Source organism: Lissotriton vulgaris, chromosome 1_1 (assembly GCF_964263255.1).
Source record: "Lissotriton vulgaris chromosome 1_1, aLisVul1.2, whole genome shotgun sequence".
NCBI classification, from domain to species: Eukaryota; Metazoa; Chordata; class Amphibia; order Caudata; family Salamandridae; genus Lissotriton; species Lissotriton vulgaris.
In genome coordinates this window covers 792,087,647-792,112,160 of record NC_141685.1, presented here as the reverse complement: position 1 = coordinate 792,112,160, position 24,514 = coordinate 792,087,647, and the positions used below count along the sequence as shown (strand labels likewise).

At 44.2% G+C, this 24,514-nt stretch overlaps 1 protein-coding gene across 9 annotated transcripts in view; it reads left to right on the top strand.

Moving 5' to 3' along the window:
• RALGPS2 (Ral GEF with PH domain and SH3 binding motif 2) overlaps window positions 1-24,514 on the top strand; it is a 1,046,762-nt gene that overhangs the window by 451,396 nt on the left and 570,852 nt on the right. For 7 of the 9 annotated variants that reach the window (XM_086956407.1, XM_086956399.1, XM_086956386.1 and 4 more), the window contains exon 7: window positions 17,052-17,141. The exons of the other annotated variants lie outside the window; for them this stretch is intronic. In XM_086956407.1, the coding sequence (XP_086812533.1) occupies window positions 17,052-17,141 (90 nt within the window). The remainder of the gene's footprint in view (window positions 1-17,051; window positions 17,142-24,514) is intronic. 9 annotated transcript variants of the gene reach the window in all.

The following is a 24,514-nucleotide window of genomic DNA, read 5'->3' as shown; positions in this document are numbered from 1 at the left end:
CAACTTGCAAGGAATCGTGGCGATTCCTTGCAGTGCCCGTGAAATTTAAGCTCAATGCGCATGCGCATTGAGCTTAAAAGCGCGTGCACATGCCCCCAGCCGCCTGCCTTGCCCACTCTCACAGCCTCCTCCAGCTCCGCCCCCTCACTTCTTGGTTGCACGGCCGCTAGGCCGTGCCTCCCCTACTCTCCTCCCCCCTCCTCCTCCCCCCTCCTCCTCCTACTCTCCTCCCCTGCCTGCCGTGTCGCACCTCTCCCCGCTCCGCCCCCTCCCCTGCCCGCCGTGTCGCAGAACACAGAAGCTTGTTATTTTATAGCTGCTCAGTTGGAGGGGCGAGTTTTGGATGATGATACCAAGCGTTTGGCACGTTGAACGGGTAACTCCTCGTAGTTCTCTATACGTGGATCATTTGCATTTGAAAGTTTTCTAATCGCTACACACATGGTCTGCCTAAAGTGGATGCGGGGTTGTGGATCATATTGTGCCTACTGGTAGACTGTGAGATTCACAAGGTCCCAAGGAGTCACAGTGTGTGGGACCTTTTATGCCAATTCGGACAGAGGCAACTACAAATAGTTTGCTTAGTTTTTGAGCCCACGTTTACATTTTCTTAAATGAAATTGGTGGTTTGTTTTGGCTGTGTTTCAGACTCGCATCCCATAGGTTCCCTTTGCAACAATGCGTTAAATCATAACCCGAGAGTACCACTTAAAGCTCCGCCCCCTCAGTTCTTGGGTGCACGGCCGCTAGGCCGTGCCTCCCCTACTCTCCTCCCCCCTCCTCCTCCTACTCTACTCCCCCCTCCTCCTCCTACTCTCCTCCCCTGCCTGCCGTGTCACACCTCTCCCCGCTCCGCCCCCTCCCCTGCCCGCCGTGTCGCAAAACACAGAAGCTTGTTATTTTATAGCTGCTCAGTTGGAGGGGCGAGTTTTGGATGATGATACCAAGCGTTTGGCACGTTGAACGGGTAACTCCTCGTAGTTCTCTATACGTGGATCATTTGCATTTGAAAGTTTTCTAATCGCTACACACATGGTCTGCCTAAAGTGGATGCGGGGTTGTGGATCATATTGTGCCTACTGGTAGACTGTGAGATTCACAAGGTCCCAAGGAGTCAGTGTGTGGGACCTTTTATGCCAATTCGGACAGAGGCAACTACAAATAGTTTGCTTAGTTTTTGAGCCCACGTTTACATTTTCTTAAATGAAATTGGCGTGTTTGTTTTGGCTGTGTTTCAGACTCGCATCCCATAGGTTCCCTTTGCAACAATGCGTTAAATTATAACCCGAGACTACCACTTAATTATAAATGGACTGTACATGCGGCGAATGTATAGTCTTTGCACCCTCTCCCCCATGACCAACACCAGCGGTAGTAGACTGAAAGCTTCCCACTCACGTATCGTGGTGCCTTTCCGTCATTCAGATATCCAGCTGGTAAGTTGCATATTTCATTCGTTTAGAATTGCCGATGTGGTCGTCATTCAGCGCTTTTAAGAACTCCTTATTTTTAGAATTCCAAACTAAATACTTATTTTCAGAATACTGTCAGTTGCAAACAGTTAAAATTTGACTACTTCAAGATGTTCGTTTTTCAACTGGATCATGCACCACATTTTGCTTTATTTATTTTGTGTTGTAACTATAAATATTGAGATCGTATACTGATTATTTTGCGTTTTTCAGTAGAATCCGGTATTGTGTAGACCAGATCAGCCACGGAAGGCTGTAAATATGTTGTTTATAAAAGTAACCCGAGTGGTGTTCCCAAATTTAATCGCCAACAGTAGAAATGAAATAGACACAGAGAAGTACTTCAAGTGCCAGAGAACTTATTTTATTTGTAATTCTTTAGCATTGGCTACAGGAAACAAAAATGCTAAAGATTTACAAAAAAAAACCCCATAAACAATTCTAAAAGCACTAACTCTAATGATGCGAGACCTATTGCATTTCCAATGCTTGTTGAGATTACAGCGATGGACCATATTCAGAGAAACCTAATGATGATGACCACTGCTGTATTTATTTGCATGGCCGTCCGGACCTCCATTTTGGAGGTGCATTCTGTCACAGCCCTGAAATAACAAGCATTGATAAAGCTAATGGCTCACACCTTTGTGATCTATTGGCTTGGGCAATCGTTTTTAGTCATGCTGCACGGCATCCACGATGCTGTGTAGCATTGCTAAAGTTTAAAAGAAAAAAGACACTAACTGTCATGCTGTTTTGTAGAGGTTTGTCAACAAAATAAGGAGGGTGCTTTTTTCTTTATTTTTAGTTAATGATCCGAGTTAGAATGCGAACTAAAAAGAAAACACACTAAAACGTATTTTGGGGTAGTGTGAGGGGTAATGCCGAAGTACATGGGAGGGGCCACAGAAGCAATGGGCGGATGCGCTGGAGGGGATACGAAAGCTACGGTGAAGGGTGGGACCAAAAGCAACACCGGGTTAAGGGAAAGCAACACGAATGGCATGAGTGGGGGGAAGCAATGGGGAGAAGCGCATGGTAAATGCAAGAGGGAGGAGAGCAGTGAAGAGCAGACTGACAACAGCAGCAGAGGGAGATAAATACACGAGGTAGACAACTCAAACATACACACCCCAGTGGAGTGCTCCAATCAAGATAAAAAAAAGTTGTGCTTGAAAAGATAGCAATGGAAGCAACAATACCAACCACTCAAACAGATTGTAAGGAGGCAACGCTCCGGTAGGAACTATAAAAACAAGATTGACAAGCTGGGACACAAATGGGAAGAAGGCTAATGAAAGTGACAAGGAAAGCCAACCAATGGTAACAATGGGCGGGTTCTAAGCCCTCTATGTTCTTAGTAAGCCACAATATGCTTTGTAGCAGACAGCGTATGTATTTTCTAGTAGACTCTACCTAAAAATAGTCTCCTTCCCAGGCCTCGAGAAATCCATTTGCCCACTCGCTATGGCGAGTCAGATTTGATCAAGTCAAGCTATTTTTAAGACCTACTGGCTCAGTCTGGCGAGCTTGTTAAGAACATGTGTTCTGTTCATTCCTTAAGTGAATCAGCACACAATTGCGGAGCACACAATTTTATTAGCTTGTAAATGAACTGTACAAATGTTTCATGATACATTTCAGTAGTTTGGAAAGCCCTGTTCGAGGCATATGGGCTGCAGATGGTACATTATGAATAGATCGCCATCTGGTGTTGGGCTCGGATGATTGCACTTGTTTTTCTCTTGGAGAAGTCTTTTGTCGTCACAAGACTGGTGACTCCTCCTTTGGGTGCTAGTGCGCATGGGCATCGGCTCCATCCTTAGATTGTTTTTTTCCGCCATCAGGTTCGAATGAGGATCGAAGCGCTCCGGATCAACTTCGAGAAAAAGTGATATTTCGGCTCGTATTCCCTTTCCAATTCGACGGTATTGTTATCGAACGCGATTTCATTTCCATTCCAACGCGTTTCGACTCCAACAATAAACATTTTCTTCTACGTCGACAAGACCGGAAGGCCTTTCTCGACGTAGTCCAGCCAGGAGTCCATGGAAAGGACTCCATTTAAGAGATTTCCAACGTGTGGTGCTAAGTTCCCACACAAGGACCTACACGAGGTGTGCAATCTCTGCCGATCGCCTGAACACGAATCCAGGGACTGCGAAGCCTGCGCAGCATTCTCCTCCAAGTCGACTATTAGAAACCGTAGAGCCCGAAGACATGAGGTTTCAAGAATGCAGTCGGAGGCAATCCCGGAGCTGTTCGAGGACCAGCACCTCGAAGAAGAAGAGGAACATGAAGACGAGTCTGGGTCGGAAGGGGACGAGTCTGATGTCGAGGAAATCGACGTTCAACAATCCGTGAGTGACGACGTCCCCTTACCAAAAAACCGAGCCCACGTGGTACCGACCCCGCCTTCGGGCCCGGTCAGGCCACCGAAGAAAGTTTCCGACGTCCCGCCTTCGGGCCCGGCAACGAAACCGAAACTCTCTGCCTCCCACCATGTCGGATCCGAGAAACGGTCGACATCGATACCGAAGCTCCATACTAAGGAAAGCTCGGCATCGAAACATTCCATGTCTAAACCGAAACATGCTTCGACGTCGAAGACTTCCTCAACGCCGAAATAATCGGAATCGAGCAAATTCTCGGTGCCGAAAACACAGAACATTGACGGTCAGAAGCAAAGGCACCTTTCGGAACCAAAAACTTCGGTACCGACACAGGAGCAGCAGACAGATCCAATAACAAAAGACTTTGTTTATCGATCCGCAAACTGGCAAAGTGGTGACAAAATCACCGAAAAAGAGGAAGAATGACCTAGATGACAAAGCTCTTCCTTCTAAAAAGAGAACAATGGGGACAAATACAACTCCTCCCCTTTCTCCTCAGCCTAGAGACACACCCTCTTCTCCTGTTCCTCACACTAGGCCAGCTATTCCTCCACCTTCTACACCAAGACCATCTACACCTCAAACAGATGTAGACAGTGATACAGGGGAGGGAGAACCTCATGGAGATGACGACACTATCCCAGATGAGGAAGACCCATGGGAAAATTATGATGCAGGGTCAGACGATGATAACGACCCACAATTATACCCCTCAAAACATTCACCACCTGATGATAATACAGGTTTTGTGCAGTTGATTAATAGGGCAGCTAAATACCATAAGGTAGATTTACATACAGAACCTCAAATGGAGGATTTCCTTTTAGAAACGCTACCTGCTGCACAAAGAACATCAGGCACACTACCTATGCTAAAGGGTCTTCTCAATCACACAACAGACATATTCAAAGACCCTGTGAGGGCTAGGGTATTAAACCCAAGAATTGATCAAAAATATAAGGTAGCCCCAAAGGACCCAATATTTATCAAAGGACAAGTACCTCTGGACTCGCTTGTAGTTACAAACGCTAGTAAAAGAGCACATTCATTATCTACAGGAGAAGCTCCTCCTCCTGATAGAGTCCAAGCTAATAGATGCATCAGGCAAAAGAGTAGCATCCCAAGCAGCGAACAGCTGGCGCATAGCTAATACACAAGCGCTACTTGCACGCTATGATAGAGCGCATTATGATGAGTTAGAAAAACTTATCACACATCTCCCTAAGGAACATCAAAAAAGGGCAGACCAGCTTATACAGGAAGGGAAGATAATAACTAACACTTCCATTAAGTGCGCATAGACGCAGCAGACACTGCAGCAAAATCCATCAACACCAGTATCCTGTTAAGAAGACATGCATGGCTTAGGGTCTCAGGGTTCAAACAAGAAGTACAAACATCTTTATTGAACCAACCTTTTGACCAAAAAACACTTTTCGGCTCAGGTACAGATGAGACTTTGAAAAAGATGAAAAAAGACACAAACGGCTAAATCAATGGGAGCATTACAACAGCCAACTCAAAGGGGTTCCTTTCATAGGTCCACCTATAGAGGGGGGTCAAAAAATACAGGCACAAGCTAACAATCTCCCTCTTTTACACCAATTTCACCCAGAGGTAATTCAAGAGGGAGTTACAGAGGTAACAACAACAAGGGTAGAGGTCGCGGAAATAATAACAACCACAACTCCCCAACCCCAAAACAGTGATTTAATACAACTCCCCCCAGACCATATAACACCGGTCGGGGGACGTTTATCACAGTTCCTACCTGTCTGGAAAAACATCACATCAGACAGGTGGGTGAGACAGATTATCCAACATGGTTATTGCCTGGAACTCACAGCTACCCCACCAAACATCCTCCCCAGACAGCGTCCAATGAGTCAAGATCATCTAACATTGTTAAAACAAGAAGTACTATCACTGCTACAAAAGTATGCCATAGAGAAGGTTCCAAAACATCAGCAAGGGACAGGAGTATACTCTCTATACTTCCTAATCCCCAAAAAAGACGGGTCTCTAAGACCAATCTTAGACCTCAGACCTCTCAATGCATACATAAACTCGGAACATTTCCACATGGTCACGCTCCAGCAAGTACTTCCTTTACTGAAGAAAGGGGACTTTCTTTCTACACTGGATCTAAAAGACGCTTACTTTCACATCCCAATTCACAAAACCCACAGAAAATACCTCAGGTTTGCAGTAGAAGGACAACATTATCAGTTCAAAGTCCTTCCGTTTGGGGTCACAACAGCACCAAGGGTATTCACAAAATGCCTAGCAGTAGTTGCAGCACACCTAAGAAGACCAGAAATACATGTCTTCCCTTACTTGGACGATTGGCTAATAAAAGCCAAGTCACAGGAAGAATGTCTTCAAAACACACAAAAGACCATTCAATTGCTGCACCAGCTAGGGTTTACGGTGAACTACACAAAATCCCACCTACAACCAAACAAGATTCAATAATACCTAGGGGCTACTATAGACACAGAAAAAGCCAAAGTATACCCCAATCCAATCAGGATCCAAACAATGATCACGTTGATCCAAAAATTTCAACCACAACACTCACTAACAGCTCGAGTGTTCATGCAGCTGTTAGGGATGATGTCCTCCTGCATACTGCTTATACCATATGCCAGACTACAAATGCGTCAGTGCAGTGTTTCTAGCATTAAAAGCTTCCAAATGCAAATCCTCAACTGCAGTCCTGATCAGAACAGACAACATGACTGCAATGTATTATATTCAAAAACAGGGGGGACACACTCTCTCCAACTATCCAAACTAGCACAGGACATTTGGAGATGGGCCATTCCTCAGAAGATCTATCCGTTAGCCGAACACCTACCAGGAGTTCAAAATCAGATAGCAGACATCCTAAGCAGAGAGTCAGAACAAATACACGAATGGGAACTGCACAACCAAATACTGCAGCCATTCTTCCAAAGATGGGGACAACCAGAGATAGATCTTTTTGCTACCCATCTGAACGCAAAATGCAAAAACTTCGCATCCAGGTACCCGCACCACCTGTCCCAGGGCAATGCGCTATGGATAAATTGGTCTAACAAATTTGCTAACGCTTTTCCCCCTCTCACGCTAATTCCATTAGTGGTTCGGAAACTGCAACAACATTCAATGACAATGATACTAGTAGCACCCACGTGGGCAAGACAGCCGTGGTTCACCACGCTACTGCAACTCTCACAGGTGCCACATCAAAAGCTGAGACTATTACCCATGCACCTTACACAGAACCATGGAGAAATAATGCACCCAGATCCCAAACAATTGAACCTAGCGATCTGGCTCCTGAGGTCATAGAATTTGGATACTTGGATTTACCTCCAGACTGTATGGAAATAATTAAGCAAGCAAGACGTCCTACCACCAGAGCATGCTATGCATCAAAGTGGAAAAGGTTTGCTGTATACTGTAACAGTAACAACATCAACCCTCTGGACGTATCCACTAAACAGATTATTTGCTATTTACTACACTTGCAGCAATGTAACCTTGCCTACACCTCTATTAGAGTACATCTTGCAGCTATAGCGGCGTACCTACAAAACAGACAACATCTTTCCCTGTTTAACGTACCAGCAATAAAAGCTTTCATGGAAGGCCTCAAAAGAGTCATTCCACCAAGACTACCGCCTGCCCCAGTCTGGAATCTCAACATAGTACTTACCAGACTAATGGGACCACCTTTCAAACCTATGCATTGGTGTGAAATACAATTCCTCACATGGAAGGTGGCCTTTCTTATAGCTATTACTTCACTCAGAAGAGTAAGTGAATTGCAAGCATTTACAAATCAAGAACCATTTCTGCAGTTACACCAAAATAAAGTGGTTCTTAGAACAAACCCAAAATTCTTGCCTAAAGTAATTTCGGCATTCCACATCAATCAGCCAGTGGAACTGCCAGTCTTCTTTCCAAAACCACAGACGGTAGCAGAAAGAGCCCTACATACATTAGATGTCAGAAGGGCAATATTGTACTACATAGAAAGAACACAAACTTTCAGAAAGACAAAACAACTATTTGTAGTGTTTTCTCCTACACATAAGGGCAATCCTATCTCTAAAGCAGGCATTGCCAGGTGGATTGTAAAATGTATACAAATATGCTACTTAAAAGCAAAGAGGACATTAACTGTTCCTCCTAGAGCTCACTCTACACGTAAACTAGGAGCATCTATGGCATTCTTAGGAAACATTTCCCTAGATGACATATGCAAAGCAGCTACCTGGGTTACACCGCATACCTTCACAAAACACTACTGTGTAGTTGTGCAGGCAACACAACAGGCTAGAGTGGGACAAGCTGTACTAAAGACTTTATTTCAGACTGTTGCAACACACTGGTGACCACCGCTAGGGAGATAACTGCTGTATAGTCTATTCATAATGTACCATCTGCAGCCCATATGCCTCAACGGAATATGCTACTTACCAGTATGCATCTGTTCTTGGCATAGAGGGCTGCAGAGTGGTACATGCCCTCCCAGCCTCCCCGGAAACCTGTGTCTGTTCCAACACTATCTTATGTAGATACACTTACATGGGCATTTCTATCTGTATTCTATCATACTACTCCATCTAACCCTACTATGGCAAAACAATCTAAGGATGGAGCCAATGCCCATGCGCACTAGCACCCAAAGGAGGAGTCACCAGTCTCGTGACGACAAAAGACTTCTCCAAGAGAAAAACAAGTGCAATCATCCGAGCCCAACACCAGATGGCGATCTATTCATAATGTACCACTCTGCAGCCCTCTATGCCAAGAACAGATGCATACTGGTAAGTAGCATATTCCTTTTAGGTCTCGCCTATTAATCCCGCAAGGGATAATAGACAAGAGTATAGTGGGCAAACCAAGGTCTAAAACCATCGCGGATTTCGGACAGTTCGTGTGGTGCACTCGTGCGGAAAGCGCGTCCACATCAAAGCCATCAGCCTCCCTCCCACAGGCATCTGAACGAGCCGCCTGCCTTGCATCATTGCATTAGACCCGCCAGCACAAATGCCGAGAGCTTCACTTCAAAGGCATCCGCTCCCCCGCGCCCTGCTTCACACTGTGCCGAGAGCATTTCCCGGCCGCATTTAATTTCATTTTGCGGCCGCTTTGCGCGCGCTTGGGCCGTTCCCTCCCACTCGCGCGCATCCCGCCCCCCCCCCCCCCAACCAGGCTCACGCTTCTCCAGCGTGCGCTTAATAGGTCCGCCTCCTTTTGCATATGTTATTTTTAGTTAGAGCGAAGTGCTTTTCACTAGCGCTACTGTCTAATTTGTTAATTCGCAATACTCTTTTATTTAGCTTTTTTGTACCCGTGCTGCGAGTCTTGCCACTCCTCAGAACAGCTTATCTGTCTAATTCTCTGCAGTCAGTACTTCGATTTTTTTTGTGCAGCCGCCAATGCTTGTTTTTCTTGGGTCTAGTTAGGTATCTACACAACGTGCCGCGCTTGTACTTTTACATGTTATTTTTAGTTAGAGCGATGTGCTTTTCACAAGCGCTACTGTCTAATTTGTTAATTTGCGATACTCTTTTATTTTGCTTTTTTGTACCCGTGCTGCGAGTCTTGCCACTCCTCAGAACAGCTTATCTGTCTAATTCTCTGCAGTCAGTACTCCGCGAAGCCCCATATGGCGGCGCCTGTGTTCAAAGAAAGTCTCCGAAGCAACATCATACATGGAACTGAATTCAGCCACTCGCTATTTTCTGAAAACTATGGACAAACCGGAAAAGCCGCACAAATTTACTTCCAGGTCACTGTGTGTTGCGATCAACTTCAGTGATTACATGAAATGAGCAAGCTCCTGATGGTTATCGTGGAAATACTGAAGTTCAGCACAATGTGGCGAACTGTACCAGCTTTGGGTTGAAAGGGAAAGCATCCTAGCACAAGAGCACATAGCAGACACCACTGTGCCACTTATTTAGCTTTTTTGTACCCGTGCTGCGAGTCTTGCCACTCCTCAGAACAGCTTATCTGTCTAATTCTCTGCAGTCAGTACTCCGATTTTTTTGTGCGGCCGCCAATGCTTGTTTTTCGTGGGTCTATTTAGGTATCTACACAACGTGCGGCACTTGTGCTTTTGCTTGCAATAGGGCCGCCTCCTTTTGCGTATGTTATTTTTTGTTAGAGCAAAGTGCTTTTCACAAGCGCTACTGTCTAATTTGTTAATTCGCGATACTCTTTTATTTTGCTTTTTTGTACCCGTGCTGCAAGTCTTGCCACTCCTCAGAACAGCTTATCTGTCTAATTCTCTGCAGTCAGTACTCCATGAAGCCCCATATGGCCGCGCCTGGGTTCAAACAAAGTCTCCTAAGCAACATCATACATGGAACTGAATTCCGCCACTCGCTATTTTCTGAAAACTATGGACAAACCGGAAAAGCCGCACAAATTTACTTCCAGGTCACTGTGTTGTTGCGATCGACTTCAGTGAGTACATGAAATGAGCTAGCTCCTGATGGTTATCGTGGAAATACTGAAGTTCAGCACAATGTGGCGAACTGCACCAGCTTTGGGTTGAAAGGGAAAGCATCCTAGCACAAGCGCACATAGCAGACACCACTGCGCCACCAAACGGACACTTCTAAGCACTGGGAGGCTGTCCCTGTTGTTGTCACCTCACGGAAATAAAAAGGGTACTGTGTTCTCGGATTAGTATCCTTTCCCTAGCAGGCGTTTGAATTACCTGTGAAAGTTGATGCATTTGCAAGTGTATTAAAGGCACGTTTTCACACTATCGTCAGATATGTAGATCTCGCGCCCCACCTTATCCTTACTCTGTCTTTAGAAATAATGCCTGTTACTTAACTTTTTAGGTCACTCATTTTCAGAGTCGACAGGCTTTACCCATTTTGGGGTGGGACTTACGCTCTGTCTTATTTCTTGTGATTATTACTTACTCGCCATAGAACTTCCCTAATCTTTGATATAGTTATTATTCACACGCTCCCGACCCACATACCCCCACCCACCCATTACCGAATAAAGTCAATTTTTAGCTATAATGGCTTTCTGACATTATGCCGAGAACATGTACGTTCAGTTTTGATGAAAGAAGGGGCACTGCTTGCAGTGAAGCTGTATAAACAATTGATTGCTAGTAATTGTTACTGACTGTACCATTACAAGGCTAGGTCAAATAATCACAGGGGCTCCAGGAGGAATAGTGCAACCTTAACAATGGCTTACGCGAAGCAATCGGTATTGTACAGTACTGCATAACAATTCAGAGTTTTTGTAATTGAAGGATTGCCTGCTGACACTGCTTGGGACAATAGAGAGAGTATGCCATGCTGGGGGGCAAGATGTGGAAGGAGGAACAGCTGACAGGACCATTAGTCAAAAGGCATGTAAATGCTGTATTTATGCGCCATTATGAGCTGGCTTTAACAAACTCATAGACAAGCCTCACAATTCACCATCTACTACAAATCTTGTCCCCAAATTAATTTAATGGTTTATCTCGATAGTCCCTCATCATATTACTGAACATCCTCCCCAGTTTTTCTGTGTCTGTCCCAGGGTGTTTCAAAATGTCACTTTCAAACTTTTCCCGAGATTATCCCAGTCATATACTGCCAACACAGTATGCTGTGAGAAGCACCACTCAGCAGCACCACTCAGCACCACCCCAGCACCACTCGGCGCCACCCCAGCATCACTCAGCGCCACCCCAGCATCACTCGGCGCCACCCCAGCATCACTCGGCGCCACCCCAGCATCACTCAGCGCAACCCCAGCATCACTCGGCGCCACCCCAGCATCACTCGGCGCCACCCCTGCATCACTCGGCGCCACCCCTGCATCACTCGGCGCCACCCCTGCATCACTCGGCGCCACCCCTGCATCACTCGGCGCCACCCCAGCATCACTCGGCGCCACCCCTGCATCACTCGGCGCCACCCCAGCATCACTCGGCGCCACCCCAGCATCACTCGGCGCCACCCCAGCATCACTCGGCGCCACCCCAGCATCACTCGGCGCCACCCCAGCATCACTCGGCGCCACCCCAGCATCACTCGGCGCCACCCCAGCATCACTCGGCGCCACCCCAGCATCACTCGGCGCCACCCCAGCATCACTCGGCGCCACCCCAGCATCACTCAGCGCCACCCCAGCATCACTCAGCGCCACCACAGCATCAATCTGTGCAACCATTCAACAACAACTGGTTTAAATGTGGAGAAGTGTGGCTCAGGGGTTAGAGGCGGCAGACCTGGAGCCTGAGTTCGGCCCGGGACCAGGGTTCAATTCCCCGCCTCGGCGGGTCTTGGGCTCAAAAATTCCATGGACTCGTTAATTCTCGCTCCGGTGCCTCCTCGACTCACGGGTTCACACTCTGCGACTCAGGGCAATAGCTTGCTTAATCTCCACAACGGCCCCTCGCGGCGGGATGCCTGGCTTTCACCTTGTGGATACCCTGCCAGGGTTATCTCACAGGGGAATACCAGGACGGGTTCCCTAAGCAAGCGCTGAGATGCCCCAGGGTAAGTTGTGCGCTATATAAGTTTCATTCATTTCCTTTCATTAAATATGTTCTCTCAATGTTTCAAGCTTTATTACAACAAAAAGATGTTAATATTTCACTTTTGTTATTGGATTTTCATCACAATAAAATACACTGAACATAATCTTCACAAAAGTTATTTACAAACGTTTAAGCTATTGCCATTATAAATTACAATCACTTTTATTCAAGTATTAATTTTAAAAAATTAAAAGCCATTGTTATTTGTAATATCAATACATCTAAGTCACGTAAATACAAAACATGTTGCATTACAAATGCTATAGGTGTTACATTTGCGAAAGTTATAACTATTGGCATTGTAAATGACAAAGCTATTAATTTAGCTATTTTCAAAACCAACACATAAATAAAAAATTGTCATTTACAAGACTAATAGCTCAAACTTTCATAATGCGAGACCTATTGCATTCCAAATGCTTGTTGTAAATCTGAAGTGAGATGGAAACAAAAACTTTAATTTGATCAAAACGATTCGGAATAAGTTGCTTGGTATTGTGCAAATGATAAATATTTGCTGAAATCCAATTTCGACACATTGTTTGTACCTATATAATTTTATCAGTAAAACTGCATGAACATTTGTGGCCATTTCAATTGAAAGCGTTTGTCTGTAAATAAGTGTGCTACCAAATCATGCTTTAGTAGTATATTTATTAAAAGTGAGTTTTTAAATATGAATTAGAAACATTCCTGCCCCCACCCTGATGATATTCCTATTAGTGAATTAAGAGGAAAGTTAGGGCTCGTGTACCGTATATGTGGACTACATTTTTATTATACATGGAGCTACATTTTAGCCTTTTAAATCAAACGAGTTTTTTTTGTACAGCAGACATGCTAAACTCACTTACTTGAAGGGGTTATTGTATATAGCAACGAAGTAAAATGTAATTTGGTGAAATAAAATGTTTTCCTAGGAACACAGGAAGAGATGCGTTTATGGGTCAAGTGCATTAAATTTAGGTTGAGTAGATTATTCAAGTCACTACACCTGCAGGTCTGGTAAAATGTTATATTTTTCGGGACCTGCTTCCGATGTGCCTTCCCATATGTATGCAGATTCTCCTCCCAAAATGAACTTTAGAGAGGCCTTTGTTTATATTTTTTTGGGTGAACTGTTGAGAGTTTTTGAAAAAGCCTTGCAGAATGGAACTTCTCATAGAAAGATTTGTACACTTGGAGAGGGTTTTCAGATGAATGTGTGGAGCAACAAGTTGCTGATGAAGAGGAGACGTAGAGCAGCAGTGGCGGAAGGAGAAAACGTCCTTACATGCAAATGATGTCCTACTCAAAGTCACTGATCCCGCTGCGACCCTGGAACCCCTACTAAAGATAGTGGAGGCCTTTACGGAATACCCTGGCTACAGGGTGAATTTAGGAGATGAGTACTGTGTAAAGCAGGATAATAGGACCAAAGGATCCGTGTCTCTGACTCAATACAAGTCTATAGTGGGCTTTAAGTACATAATTATCTTTGTGACACCAGACCCTGAGGGATTCTGGGAGTGAAACTTAGAACCTAAGATGGTGGCCTTACAGGGGGATGCGGCCCTTTGAAGGAAGTTGCCTCTGAGGATTCAAGGCAGGGTAGCTATGCTCAAGATGATAACCCGCCCTAAGATGGTGTATGTGATGAAAATACCCCCTTCCCAATATAATAACCCTTTTTTGTTCGGGTTGACAGGGAGATATGGCTGCTACTTTGGGAGGGTGAGCTGCCCAGGACCGTGCTTGGGGACTCATTGCTGTTCAGTGTACAAAGGATGGATCACCTTCTCCCACTTTTGGGCATACTATGGGCTGCCCAGCTTCAAGTAACAAATGATTGAGCTCATGCCCTGAAGGATGACCCCTGTGGTGTGCCTTGAGAGATGCTTCACGGAGAACCTCACTTGGTGGCACCTATTCTACAATGGCAGCTCTGATATACAGGGTCTGGCGCAAGCAGTGTTGATGGTCTGGGACAGAACTATGGTACACATGGGATGGAAAAGAATGTGACCAAGACCACACGTCTGTGCGAAGGTGGCATTCAGCAGTAAGTTGGGAATCTTCAGGATTTTGCCTGCTGGGATCTGATAAGAATCTGCACCTTTGGAGATGTGATTGAGGGAGAGAGGGTGAATTTCTTCAAGTATTTTAGCAGGAGGTTTACGACCTAGCAGACATGCAATATTACAAGTATGCACAACTCCAACATGCCCTGGTGGCTGAAACTGTGGGCTAGTTGGATCTTCCAAACATGTCCTTCCTTCACGGCATAACATATGAAATGAAATATGAAATACCAGCATTTGTAAAGAGCACAGCTACCTCCTGGAGAGTCTCTTTCTGATGGCCCAATTGGACTGGGGCTGTCTCGAGCACTTATATTATGATAATAAATAATATCCCAGACTACCTGGGTAACCTCAGGGGCCGATAAGAATGAGATATGGCGACATGGAGGATGTAGACTGGGAGGCGGCCCTGATTCACCCCCGTGAGGTGTCTATCAGTAACCGGTTCCGATTGAGCCAGTTGAAAATTTTCCACAGATTATAACTAGAGACAGACGCTATAAAATGGGGAGAATTCCCAGGGCAAACTGTCTACTACGATGTGGGCCCCCCCCAGGGACCTTTTTTCCATACACTCCGAGTATCTGTGCATGCTGGGAAAGCATTCTTGGAGACCCAGAGAGGACATTAGAGAAGTGATGCCGCTTAACCTGCACTTTATTCTCCTGGGAGATATTGACTTACCTCGCTGGAAAAAAACTGATCTTATTTTTCCTGTGTCTAGTAGTTGCAAAGAGAGATATAGTGCAGGTCTGGGGGGGGCTACAAACACTGCCCAGTAAAGCCCAGGGATAAGATGTATGGACATGTGCATGGAGGCAGAAAAGGATGTGTACGGTGCCAAAGGCTGTCCTCGGAAGTTAAAAAAGATCTGAGATCAATGGCGGTCAGAAGATCCTCCGGCGACCCATACTGAAGTCCTGGACTTGGATCCCACACACCCGGAGTCGGAAATTGGACATTAACAATGCCCCTTCTCCCCATATGCACCCCCTCCCCTGCTGCAGCCCTTCTGGCTAACTTGGAAGTAATATCTATTTAGTATTCACAGCGGCAATATATTTTTACCTGCTCTACACGTTTTGTTGTGTGTTGTTGTGTGTTTATAATGTAAAAACAACAATACAAAATAAAAAAAGTGCTGCCATGACAGGAGAAAACTATAGCATGAAGGGAATGTGATAGATATGATTTATTGTTATATGCTTCTTTCGCGCTTAATGCAGCCTAAAGTTCGTTTCAAAGCGCTGTATGAGATTTGTGTTTTTTTTTTAAGCAGCATTATTTACTTGGCACTAGTGATGGTAAATGGATCAACGAGTATAGAATGGCTAACAGTGGTTTGACAAAATATCAGTTGTATTATTTCATTATGGCATTTCTATCTGGTCGTGGTAGTTGATGATAAAAATGTAATTATAGCTAGGACATAACTGAATAGAGGAATACATACCTGCCATTAAAGAACAATCCCCCCGGCCCCCCACCAACAGCAAGAGTCGACGTCCTGAGGTGTTTTCACACCCCTAAATGGACATGGGCAGTTCAAAGCCTCGGAAAACGAGCTGAAAACCACGATTTACAGTTGTTTTCGGCTCATTTTCTCTCCCACTGTGTGATTTCGGCTCCTCGCCGGGTGACCGTGTGGTGAGAACGTATATCGTGTGTGAAACGGTGGGACCGTGTGAGTTGATAGGTATGGAAATATTTAGATATTGATCCTGATGGCAGAGAGTGAGGATGGAGGGGAGATTGGGGTGACCGAGAAAAGGAATGGAAAGTGAGATATAACTCCGGTGAGATTGTGACTATAGTTGGGAAATGGCACTTTTTTTGTTTAAAGGAAATTCACTTAAATTAGTTAATCGCACCGAGGGTAACCCTGGATTAATTTTGAAAAAAATGTGTACTTTAGTATCTTTTTAAACAAAATATCTTTACTGAGAACTTGTTTTTGATTGTAGAAGTCAACTTTTGTGTGCATGTGTATGCATAACCAATAAAAGTGCTGTTTCTTTAATGAAAGTGGCCCTGGAGCTTTCAGTAAACTTCACTCCCGAATTAGTACAGTGCCTTAATGGGAGTTGTAAAAAAAAAAAAACATCAATTGCTCATTTTTTTTATAGCGGTTCATGAGCGTTTTAAAAAAAAAATGGTGTAGTTCACTGTTTCAATCTTTTCCAATTCTTTTTTCCCATTCTTTCTTTCTTGGACACGGTTTATGTGGTCCTCTCTGCCAGAAAGGCAGCTCCAAGCATACTCCATTTTTGTCTCTCATCGAGAGGACTGGGGCTGCCGCACTCCCTTTAGTCCAGGCTCTGCCTTTTAGGCATCACACGACGCTTAGACGCTTCCACCGGATCACGGTCGTTGTCTTCCTGCTGAGTTCAAAAAATATTTTTTCTGAAAGCAATTGATGCAATGCTTTGGGGGAAACCGCTGAGAGGGTCTGACGTGCAGTTGTTATGAGCTCACATCTGTTTTCCATATGTTTTCTTCTCTGTGCTGCTTAGGAATATGGAGCCAATTCATTCTTTCTCCTTACTTTATTTTGTAGGTCAGCTTTTGGGTTGTCCGTGAGATCCTCCATGCGCAAACGCTGAAAATCCGAGCCGAAGTATTAAGTCACTACATTAAAACTGCAAAAGTAAGTGGCACTTGCTTCCCTACTGCTTTGGCGCTGCGTGTGATAAACCAACACATAACTGTGGTTAGACCTTTGGAAGCGTGTGTGGCCCAGTATTTATTTCCTTTAACACTTGGTTTGGCAGTTGCAGAGCCCACAGACACTCCCTGGTACCCTTTGGCAGACTAAGTTGAGTAACTTGGTAGACTGCCAGGGGATGGGAAGCAGAATTACACCCACGTCTTTGCTGGATCTCTGAACCACTAAAAAACAACACAGCCCACTGGGTGTTACCTCTAACACACACCTCCAGAGAAGATCATTCTGAATCACCAGTGACACATCTGTCCTCTTAAGTGCCTTTTTCAATGCAGTGTTTTCTCCTCCCTTAGAAGGATACATCTATCCTACTACTTATTAATAGTGCCCTCTCGGCTGCAAAGCTGGCTTACTAGCTGGATTACCTACTTGATCAACACATACTCTTAGAACCAATAACGCCATGGTGTCTGTGCAAAAGATTGTAATTTTGTAATTGATCTTGGTCCCAAATGTGTATCCTGCCTCATTCCGTTTAGGTCTTTGAACATTCCCATTGTCACGTTTGTGAGCACTGACCTGCCACCTAGGACTGGGGCCAAAACCTGCTTTAAAAATTGTGAATTCAGAGATTTTCCATGTTGGAAATGTAGAAACTTGCTTCCATCCTATGCAGTATGCTTCCTTCTGCCATCCTTTTGTAAACAGGGCCTAACGAGGAGGATCGAAATCTACTTCTATTATGCTCCAAGATTACTGAATAGACCCCTTTGCAATGCTGAACAAGACTGAGATTAGGCTTTGGTTCAGTCTTCAGCTCTGCCTGCTTAGTTGAATCTTAGAATGTGAAGATGAAGGCAAATGGCTTTTTGCTCCGATCTCTACTCTCCAACCCTGGTGCAGCTGACACCAAGTCTAGTGTAGATCTTCCTCACTGTGATGCAGCTCCCAATCTCAGAGTACCACTTCCGAGCCTCATCCTGCCTTCTAAACTGGTAGAGTCAGACTCCATCAGTCTTCTGCCTACTCATGTGCACCTGATTAGAAGTCATCAGGCCTTCAGGGATGGTCCATGCTTACAAGGATCCAGTCCCCTAGCTTTCTACCGATAAGTGGTTTCTGCCAGATAGTCATGGGCAAGTGTTTGTAAGCACTGTGTATCAAGGCCCAAGCACTTTGTAACTCAACATTGAAGGTGTTGCAAATTGCTGTGATAAATGATTTCACTTTAATATTCTAACTATTACTACCACTGAACTGCATGATTATTTAGTATTTTCCGACCACATTTTTATTGTTTTGCACACTTAAAATAACTATTATGAAAAGGTGTCTCATCTGCTGTGAACTTTGGCATCTCTCCCAGATAACGTGATAAAATACTAATTGTGGGTTTAGATTAGGTATTTGTTGTAAACCTTTATACATTATCCTTTACAAATGAAGGTATGAATGTAATATATTTGGGTTAGATACTGATAGCAATGTCGCATATCCTGTAGTAACAGATGGATTTGTATTTTTGACAAATGATTTCTCCAGTGGTCTCCTGTGCAGAGCAAATGCACAAAGTTTCTCAAAGCCATAGGAGTTACTTTGTAAGAACCTAGGAACCAATGGGACCAGCGAACAGGAGATTGGGAAGACCAGATCCGATTGTCTCAGCATGCTCTCCGGTCCATCAAATGTTGGTGCTATCCTACCAATCTCCTACGAGGGATCCAGTTTCACAAGGAGTTACCTGTTCGGACCACAGTCAACGGATGAATCTCTCCAAGGATGGAGAGCCCACACAGGCCACCTTTAAATTTAAGGCAAATGGTCACACACAGAATCCACGTACTATATCAGTCTGCTAGAGCTAAGGACATTCATCTGGCGCTGAAAGCTATTCAGCCATCACTCCGCTCCAACTCCCTGTTTGTTCAGACGGACAATACAACAACAGTGTACTACCACAACAAGCAGGGAAGCACGAGGGCCAGACCATTTTCGGGAAGTCCGGGTAATCCGGAAGTGACTTTTTGCCAGAAATCCTACGATTACAGCAGCTCACCTCCCAGGTGTTAAGAATGCTCAGGCTGATTCTCTCAGCAGTCTCCTCCAGGAAAACCATGAGTGGGTCTTATTTAGACAACGTGGTCCACAATATCTTCGGAAGATGGGGTACTCCGGAGGTCGACTTGTTCGCCACCGCCTAAAACCGCAAATGCCAAAGCTTTGTGTTGACGTACTACCAACCAGGAACTCTGGAGAATGCCCTATGGATCAACTGGTCAGGCAGATTTTTCTACTTCTTTCTGCCAGTTCCCCTGATACCGGCAGTCCTGATCAAGCTGATGCAGTCACGGGACAAGATGATACTCATAGCCCTGAAGTGGCCACACCAATGGTGGCTTTACAGAGGTACCACACAACCGTAATTACATGAGTTACACGAGGAGTGGATAACAATACATAGTAACATTATATAAAAGTAGAAATAGTTCGAATGTAGTTAAGGTAGCATGTTTTGTAGTTAGGGAGATTAGACACACAAAGCTAGCACAGCAGCTCTGTGCAATTACATGAGTTACATATGGAGTAAATAAAAAATACATAATGACAGTATATAAAATAAGAATACTATAGACAAGGGGAAATGTGGATGAAATACTTTGGAGGTAGTTGAGGTAAGGTACTCCTGAGCTGGGGAGAGTAGAGGGTCATTGGAGTGTCGTGAAGTGTAGTGTAGTATAGTACAGTGAAAGTGTCATATTTCCTGGTGTCGTAGAGTGGAATAGAGTGGAGTGATATAGCATACAGAGGAGTTAAGTGTTATACAGTAGAGTGGCATTGTGTTTCGTATCGTGGAGTATTGTAGAATGGAGGGTTGTGCAGTGTATTGGCATGTCAAAGAGTAGAGCTGAGTGTTGTACAATTGAGTGTCATGAAATGGAGTGTCATGAAATGGAGTGTAGCAGAGGCGAGGAGTGTAGCAGAGGCGAGGAGTGTAGCAGAGGCGAGGAGTGTAGTGGCATAGTGTAGTTCAGTGTTGTGGAGTGTAGGGTCATGCAGGAGAGTGGCAGAGGGTCTCGTGCAGTGTAATGTTGTACAGTGTAGTTTCATTATGTGTGAGAACACAGTGTATGGTAGAGTGGAGAGTTATAGTTAGTGTTGTCTCGTTGGTGAGCTGAAAAGTTTCTAAAAAGCTCTAGAACTTTTAATGGTTTGAAGGTAGTGGACAAGTTCCAAGCAGTGCACTTATATATTGTCCATTCTCTGTGTATTCAATCACGAAAATCCCAAGGGAGTCTTATTTAATTGGCAAACCAATTCAGAATTGATTATTCAATCCAATTTTTCAACACAAAGGTACATAATCCAATTTATCCAGCTTGGCTTTGTACCTTTGTGTTGAAAAATACACAGAGAATGGACGATATGAGCACACTGTTTGGAACGCTATAATTATTTGGATGAATCACATGCTCCTTTTGTATAGATTGTAGTTATTATTGGTGGCCCAGTGGTGGTGGAACCACAAAGTAGAGCGTGATCAGAACTTTGAGAATAAGTATTCCAGAACAGACACGTGCGCACTTTGCTTGCCACCCTCACCGCCAGTTTGTGTATTATTACTAGTGGATAAGTTGTTAATGAAGTACAACTATAATTTTAGATTTTTTTTATTTGTGTAGATTAAACTTGGCTTGTATAAGGAAAATACGTTTTCCTAACTATAAGTAAGCTTTACATTTTGTTTTCTTTGATTTTCAATGTTTTTTTAAAATCTTGGATAAAAATGTTTCAAATTGTTGCGTCTTGTTTTGCAAGTGCAACGTTATTATGTACAGTGTCATACAGTACAGTGGAGGAGAGTGTTGGAAAGTCTATTTCATAGACTGGCATATGTAAACTGGAATCGAGTGGAGTAGAGTGTGTTCGCATATCATACAATGTTAAAGTGTTCAAGTGTAGTGACATTGTGTCTCATTTAGTGGAGTTAAGTATCTAAGACTGGAGCAGCGAGTTGTACAGTGGAATGGCGTGTCATAGGCTGTCAGAGTGGAGTAGTGTTGTATGCGGAGTAGGCTGGAGTGGAGTATTGTCAAGTTAAATGTAGAGTACAGCGGACTGCTGTGTCATAGAGTGTAGTTGCATATTGTGGAAAGAATTTGGGCGGCTTTTCATAGAGCGTCACACTACTACTACTACAGTGGCATAGAGTGTAGAACAGTATTGTAGAGATGCATGCAGTGCGGTGGAGTTTCGGGCAGTGGAGCAGCTTATAGTACAGTGGCGTACAGTGGGATAATGTGTAGGTGACTGCAGTACACTGGAGTGGGGAAGTGTAGAGTGGAGTAAAGTGGCATAGAGTGGAGTGGCATACAGTTGAGTAAAGTGTCATAAATACAAATGCAGAGTTGTACAGTGGAGTGTACGGAGGTGTAGTACAGAATTGGTAAGTTATGTAGACTACAGTTGAGTAGAGTGGCATACAGTCTAGTTAATTTTTGTAGAGTGGAGATGGGTACAGTATTGAGTACAATTGAATTGAGTAGCATAGAGTGTAGTGGAGTTGGAGCACTGTGACGGAGTAGGGTGAAGTAAAGTGTGGTTCAGAGGCATGCAAAGAGATGCATACAGTGTTGTATAGTGGAGTAGAGAGTTGCACAGTGGCATACAGTATAGTACAGTGGAGGGAAGGAGTACAGTGTCGGAGAGTGGCATGCAGTGTAGTGGAGTGTTGGAGAATGGAGCTGCCTAGAGTACAATAGTGTGTTAAACAGTGGAGCTGCGTAGAGTGGATTGTTGTACAGTAGCATACAGTGAGGTAAAGTCTCGTGGAGTGGAGTGGTGTAACGTGGTGTGGAGTAAAGTACAATGGAGTGTATTGGCGTTACGTAGCATAGAGTGTCATGGATGGGAGTGTACTGGCATATCGTGGGTAGTAAACTGTTATAAATTGGAATGGGGTCTCTTACAGTAGAGTGCTGTCGTATAGAAAAGTGTCATAGTGGAATAGTGTTGTACGTTGGAGTGTACGGGTATAGAGTGGAGTACAGAGTTGGACATTAGAGTATAAGGGGATAGAGTGGAGTATAATGTCGTAGAGTACCATGAAGTGTGGTAGACTTTTATGGAGTGGAGTTATATAGAGTGGCGGAGAGTGTCTTGCAATGGAGCGGCGTAGAGTGGAGGGCGTACAGTGGAATAGCATACATTGGAGTGTAGAAGAGTGTATTAGCGTAGAATGGAGTGATGTGCAGTGGAATGGTGCAGAGTGGAGTAGGGTCCAGTGGATTAGTATAGAGTGGGGCGGCATACATTGCATTGGGGTAGGGTAGAGTCCGAGACCCATCAATTTGAGTGGCATCTCATACAGTAGAGTAGAATGCTGTGTCTTACAGTGTTGCAAAATGTCGTAGAGTGTTGTACAGTCGTCTACAGGCATAGAGTTGATTGCGAATTTGGACCGTGGAGTGTATAAGGATATAGTAAAGTAGTCTGGCATAGAGTGTAGTAGAGTGGAGAGATGTATAGAGTGGAGGAGAGTACACTGGAGTGGCGTGAAGTGGAATGCCATAAAGTGAAATAGCTTAGAGAGGAGTAGCGTAGACTGGAGTGCCATACATTGGAGTGACGTAGAGTTTATTAGCGTATAGTATAGGATTGTACAGTGGAGTGGTTTAGATTGAAGTGGTGTATTGTGCGGTTGGGTAGTGTGTATTAGCATACAGTGGAGTGGCGTACATTGGAGTGGAGTAGAGTGGAATATCGTACTGTAGAAGGGCAAAGATTGAAGTTGTGTATAGTGTAATAGCATAGATTGGGGTGGCGTACCGAGGAATAGCGTAGGGTGGAGTACAGTCGATTGGATTGGAGTGGGCTACACAGGAGTGGAGTACAGTAGAGGAGTAGTGTGGTATAGACTGGAGCAGTGTACGGTATTATGGAATAGCGTGGAGTGGCGTACAGTGAAGTGCCATACACAGCAGTGGCATAGTGTGGAGTGGCATACAGTGCAATAGCATACAGTGGACTGGTATAAAGTGGAGTTGTATTCAGTGCAATAGCGTACAATGGAATAACGGACAGCGGAGTTTTGTGCAGTCAAGTGGCGTAGAGTTGTAATAGTGTGCAGTGGAGTGGTGTAGACTGAAGAGGTGTACGGTGGCGTGGGGTAGAGTGTAATGGAATACAGTTGAATTGCATACTTTAAAGTGGGATCCCATAGAGTAGCGTAGAATGAAGTGCTGTGAAGTGCCATGCACAGGAGTGGCGTATAGTGGAGTAGCATATAATGGAGTGGCTTCCAGTGGAGAGGCGTCCAGTGCAGTGACGTAGACCTGATTGGAGTGCTGTTGCTTACAGTGTAATAGTGTAAAGTGGATTCTCCTACAGTGGAGAAGTGTATAGTAGAATATCGTATAATGGAGCTGCTAAAGTGGTGTGGCATACGGATGTTTGTTAAATGTAGCATTAATGTAGATTATGGTGTGCAGAGTAACACAGAACAGCCAATTGTGATGCTTTATTTTTCTCCAGATTTACCAATCAACGCTGGGCCACACTTTGTGGCCTTGCGTTCCTTTGTGAATTTGGCTTCAGTATTGCATTGCCCACTCGACACCATAAGCAATGTAAGGGTACTACAATCCAGTAATACAGCTAGGCCTTAGGTATATTTTGGTCCATGACATACCATGATAACTTTTCAGTACCCCATTGTACATGGGGATGACAAGCCAGCATGTAATTGGGTATTGGTTGTTTTTAGAGAATGAAAAGGCAGCCAATTTCTTTTACTACTCTTTGGCTGTATTCATTGTTAGGGCCTTACATATAGGTAAGTACTAGGTCTCTACCTATACCACTTTATAAGTTCGGATAGTTATTGATTTTTTGTTTATTTTTTAAAATATCTTTCTAAATAAGTTTACATCATGTGTTTTGTAGTTTTATAACATTTTGTGAAATTTGGCGAAAGTGTAGTGGTGATGGAGATCACAAAGTTTAAATGCCTTATAACTTTAAAAATACTTAACAGTAGTACCCTAAAAGCATCATCTCTGCACCATAATGTCTTATCCTGCCAAATTTCATTTCAATCCATTTAGCTGTTTTTGCACTACATCAAACAATAGTGTACGAAAAATGCATTGGTGGAACAATGCATTTTGGGACCCCTTTTTACTTTTGCACCATCCTAAACAATTCACCGCAAAAATTTACATCATCTGAAAATGTAGAAAATACTATAGGTCTGGGAAGTATTGTGGTGATATGTCAGACGAGTGGAAACTTATTAGAAGATCTAATATCACAGAAATTCCTATATTTTGGAATGCGAAGTAGAACTATAGAGTGGC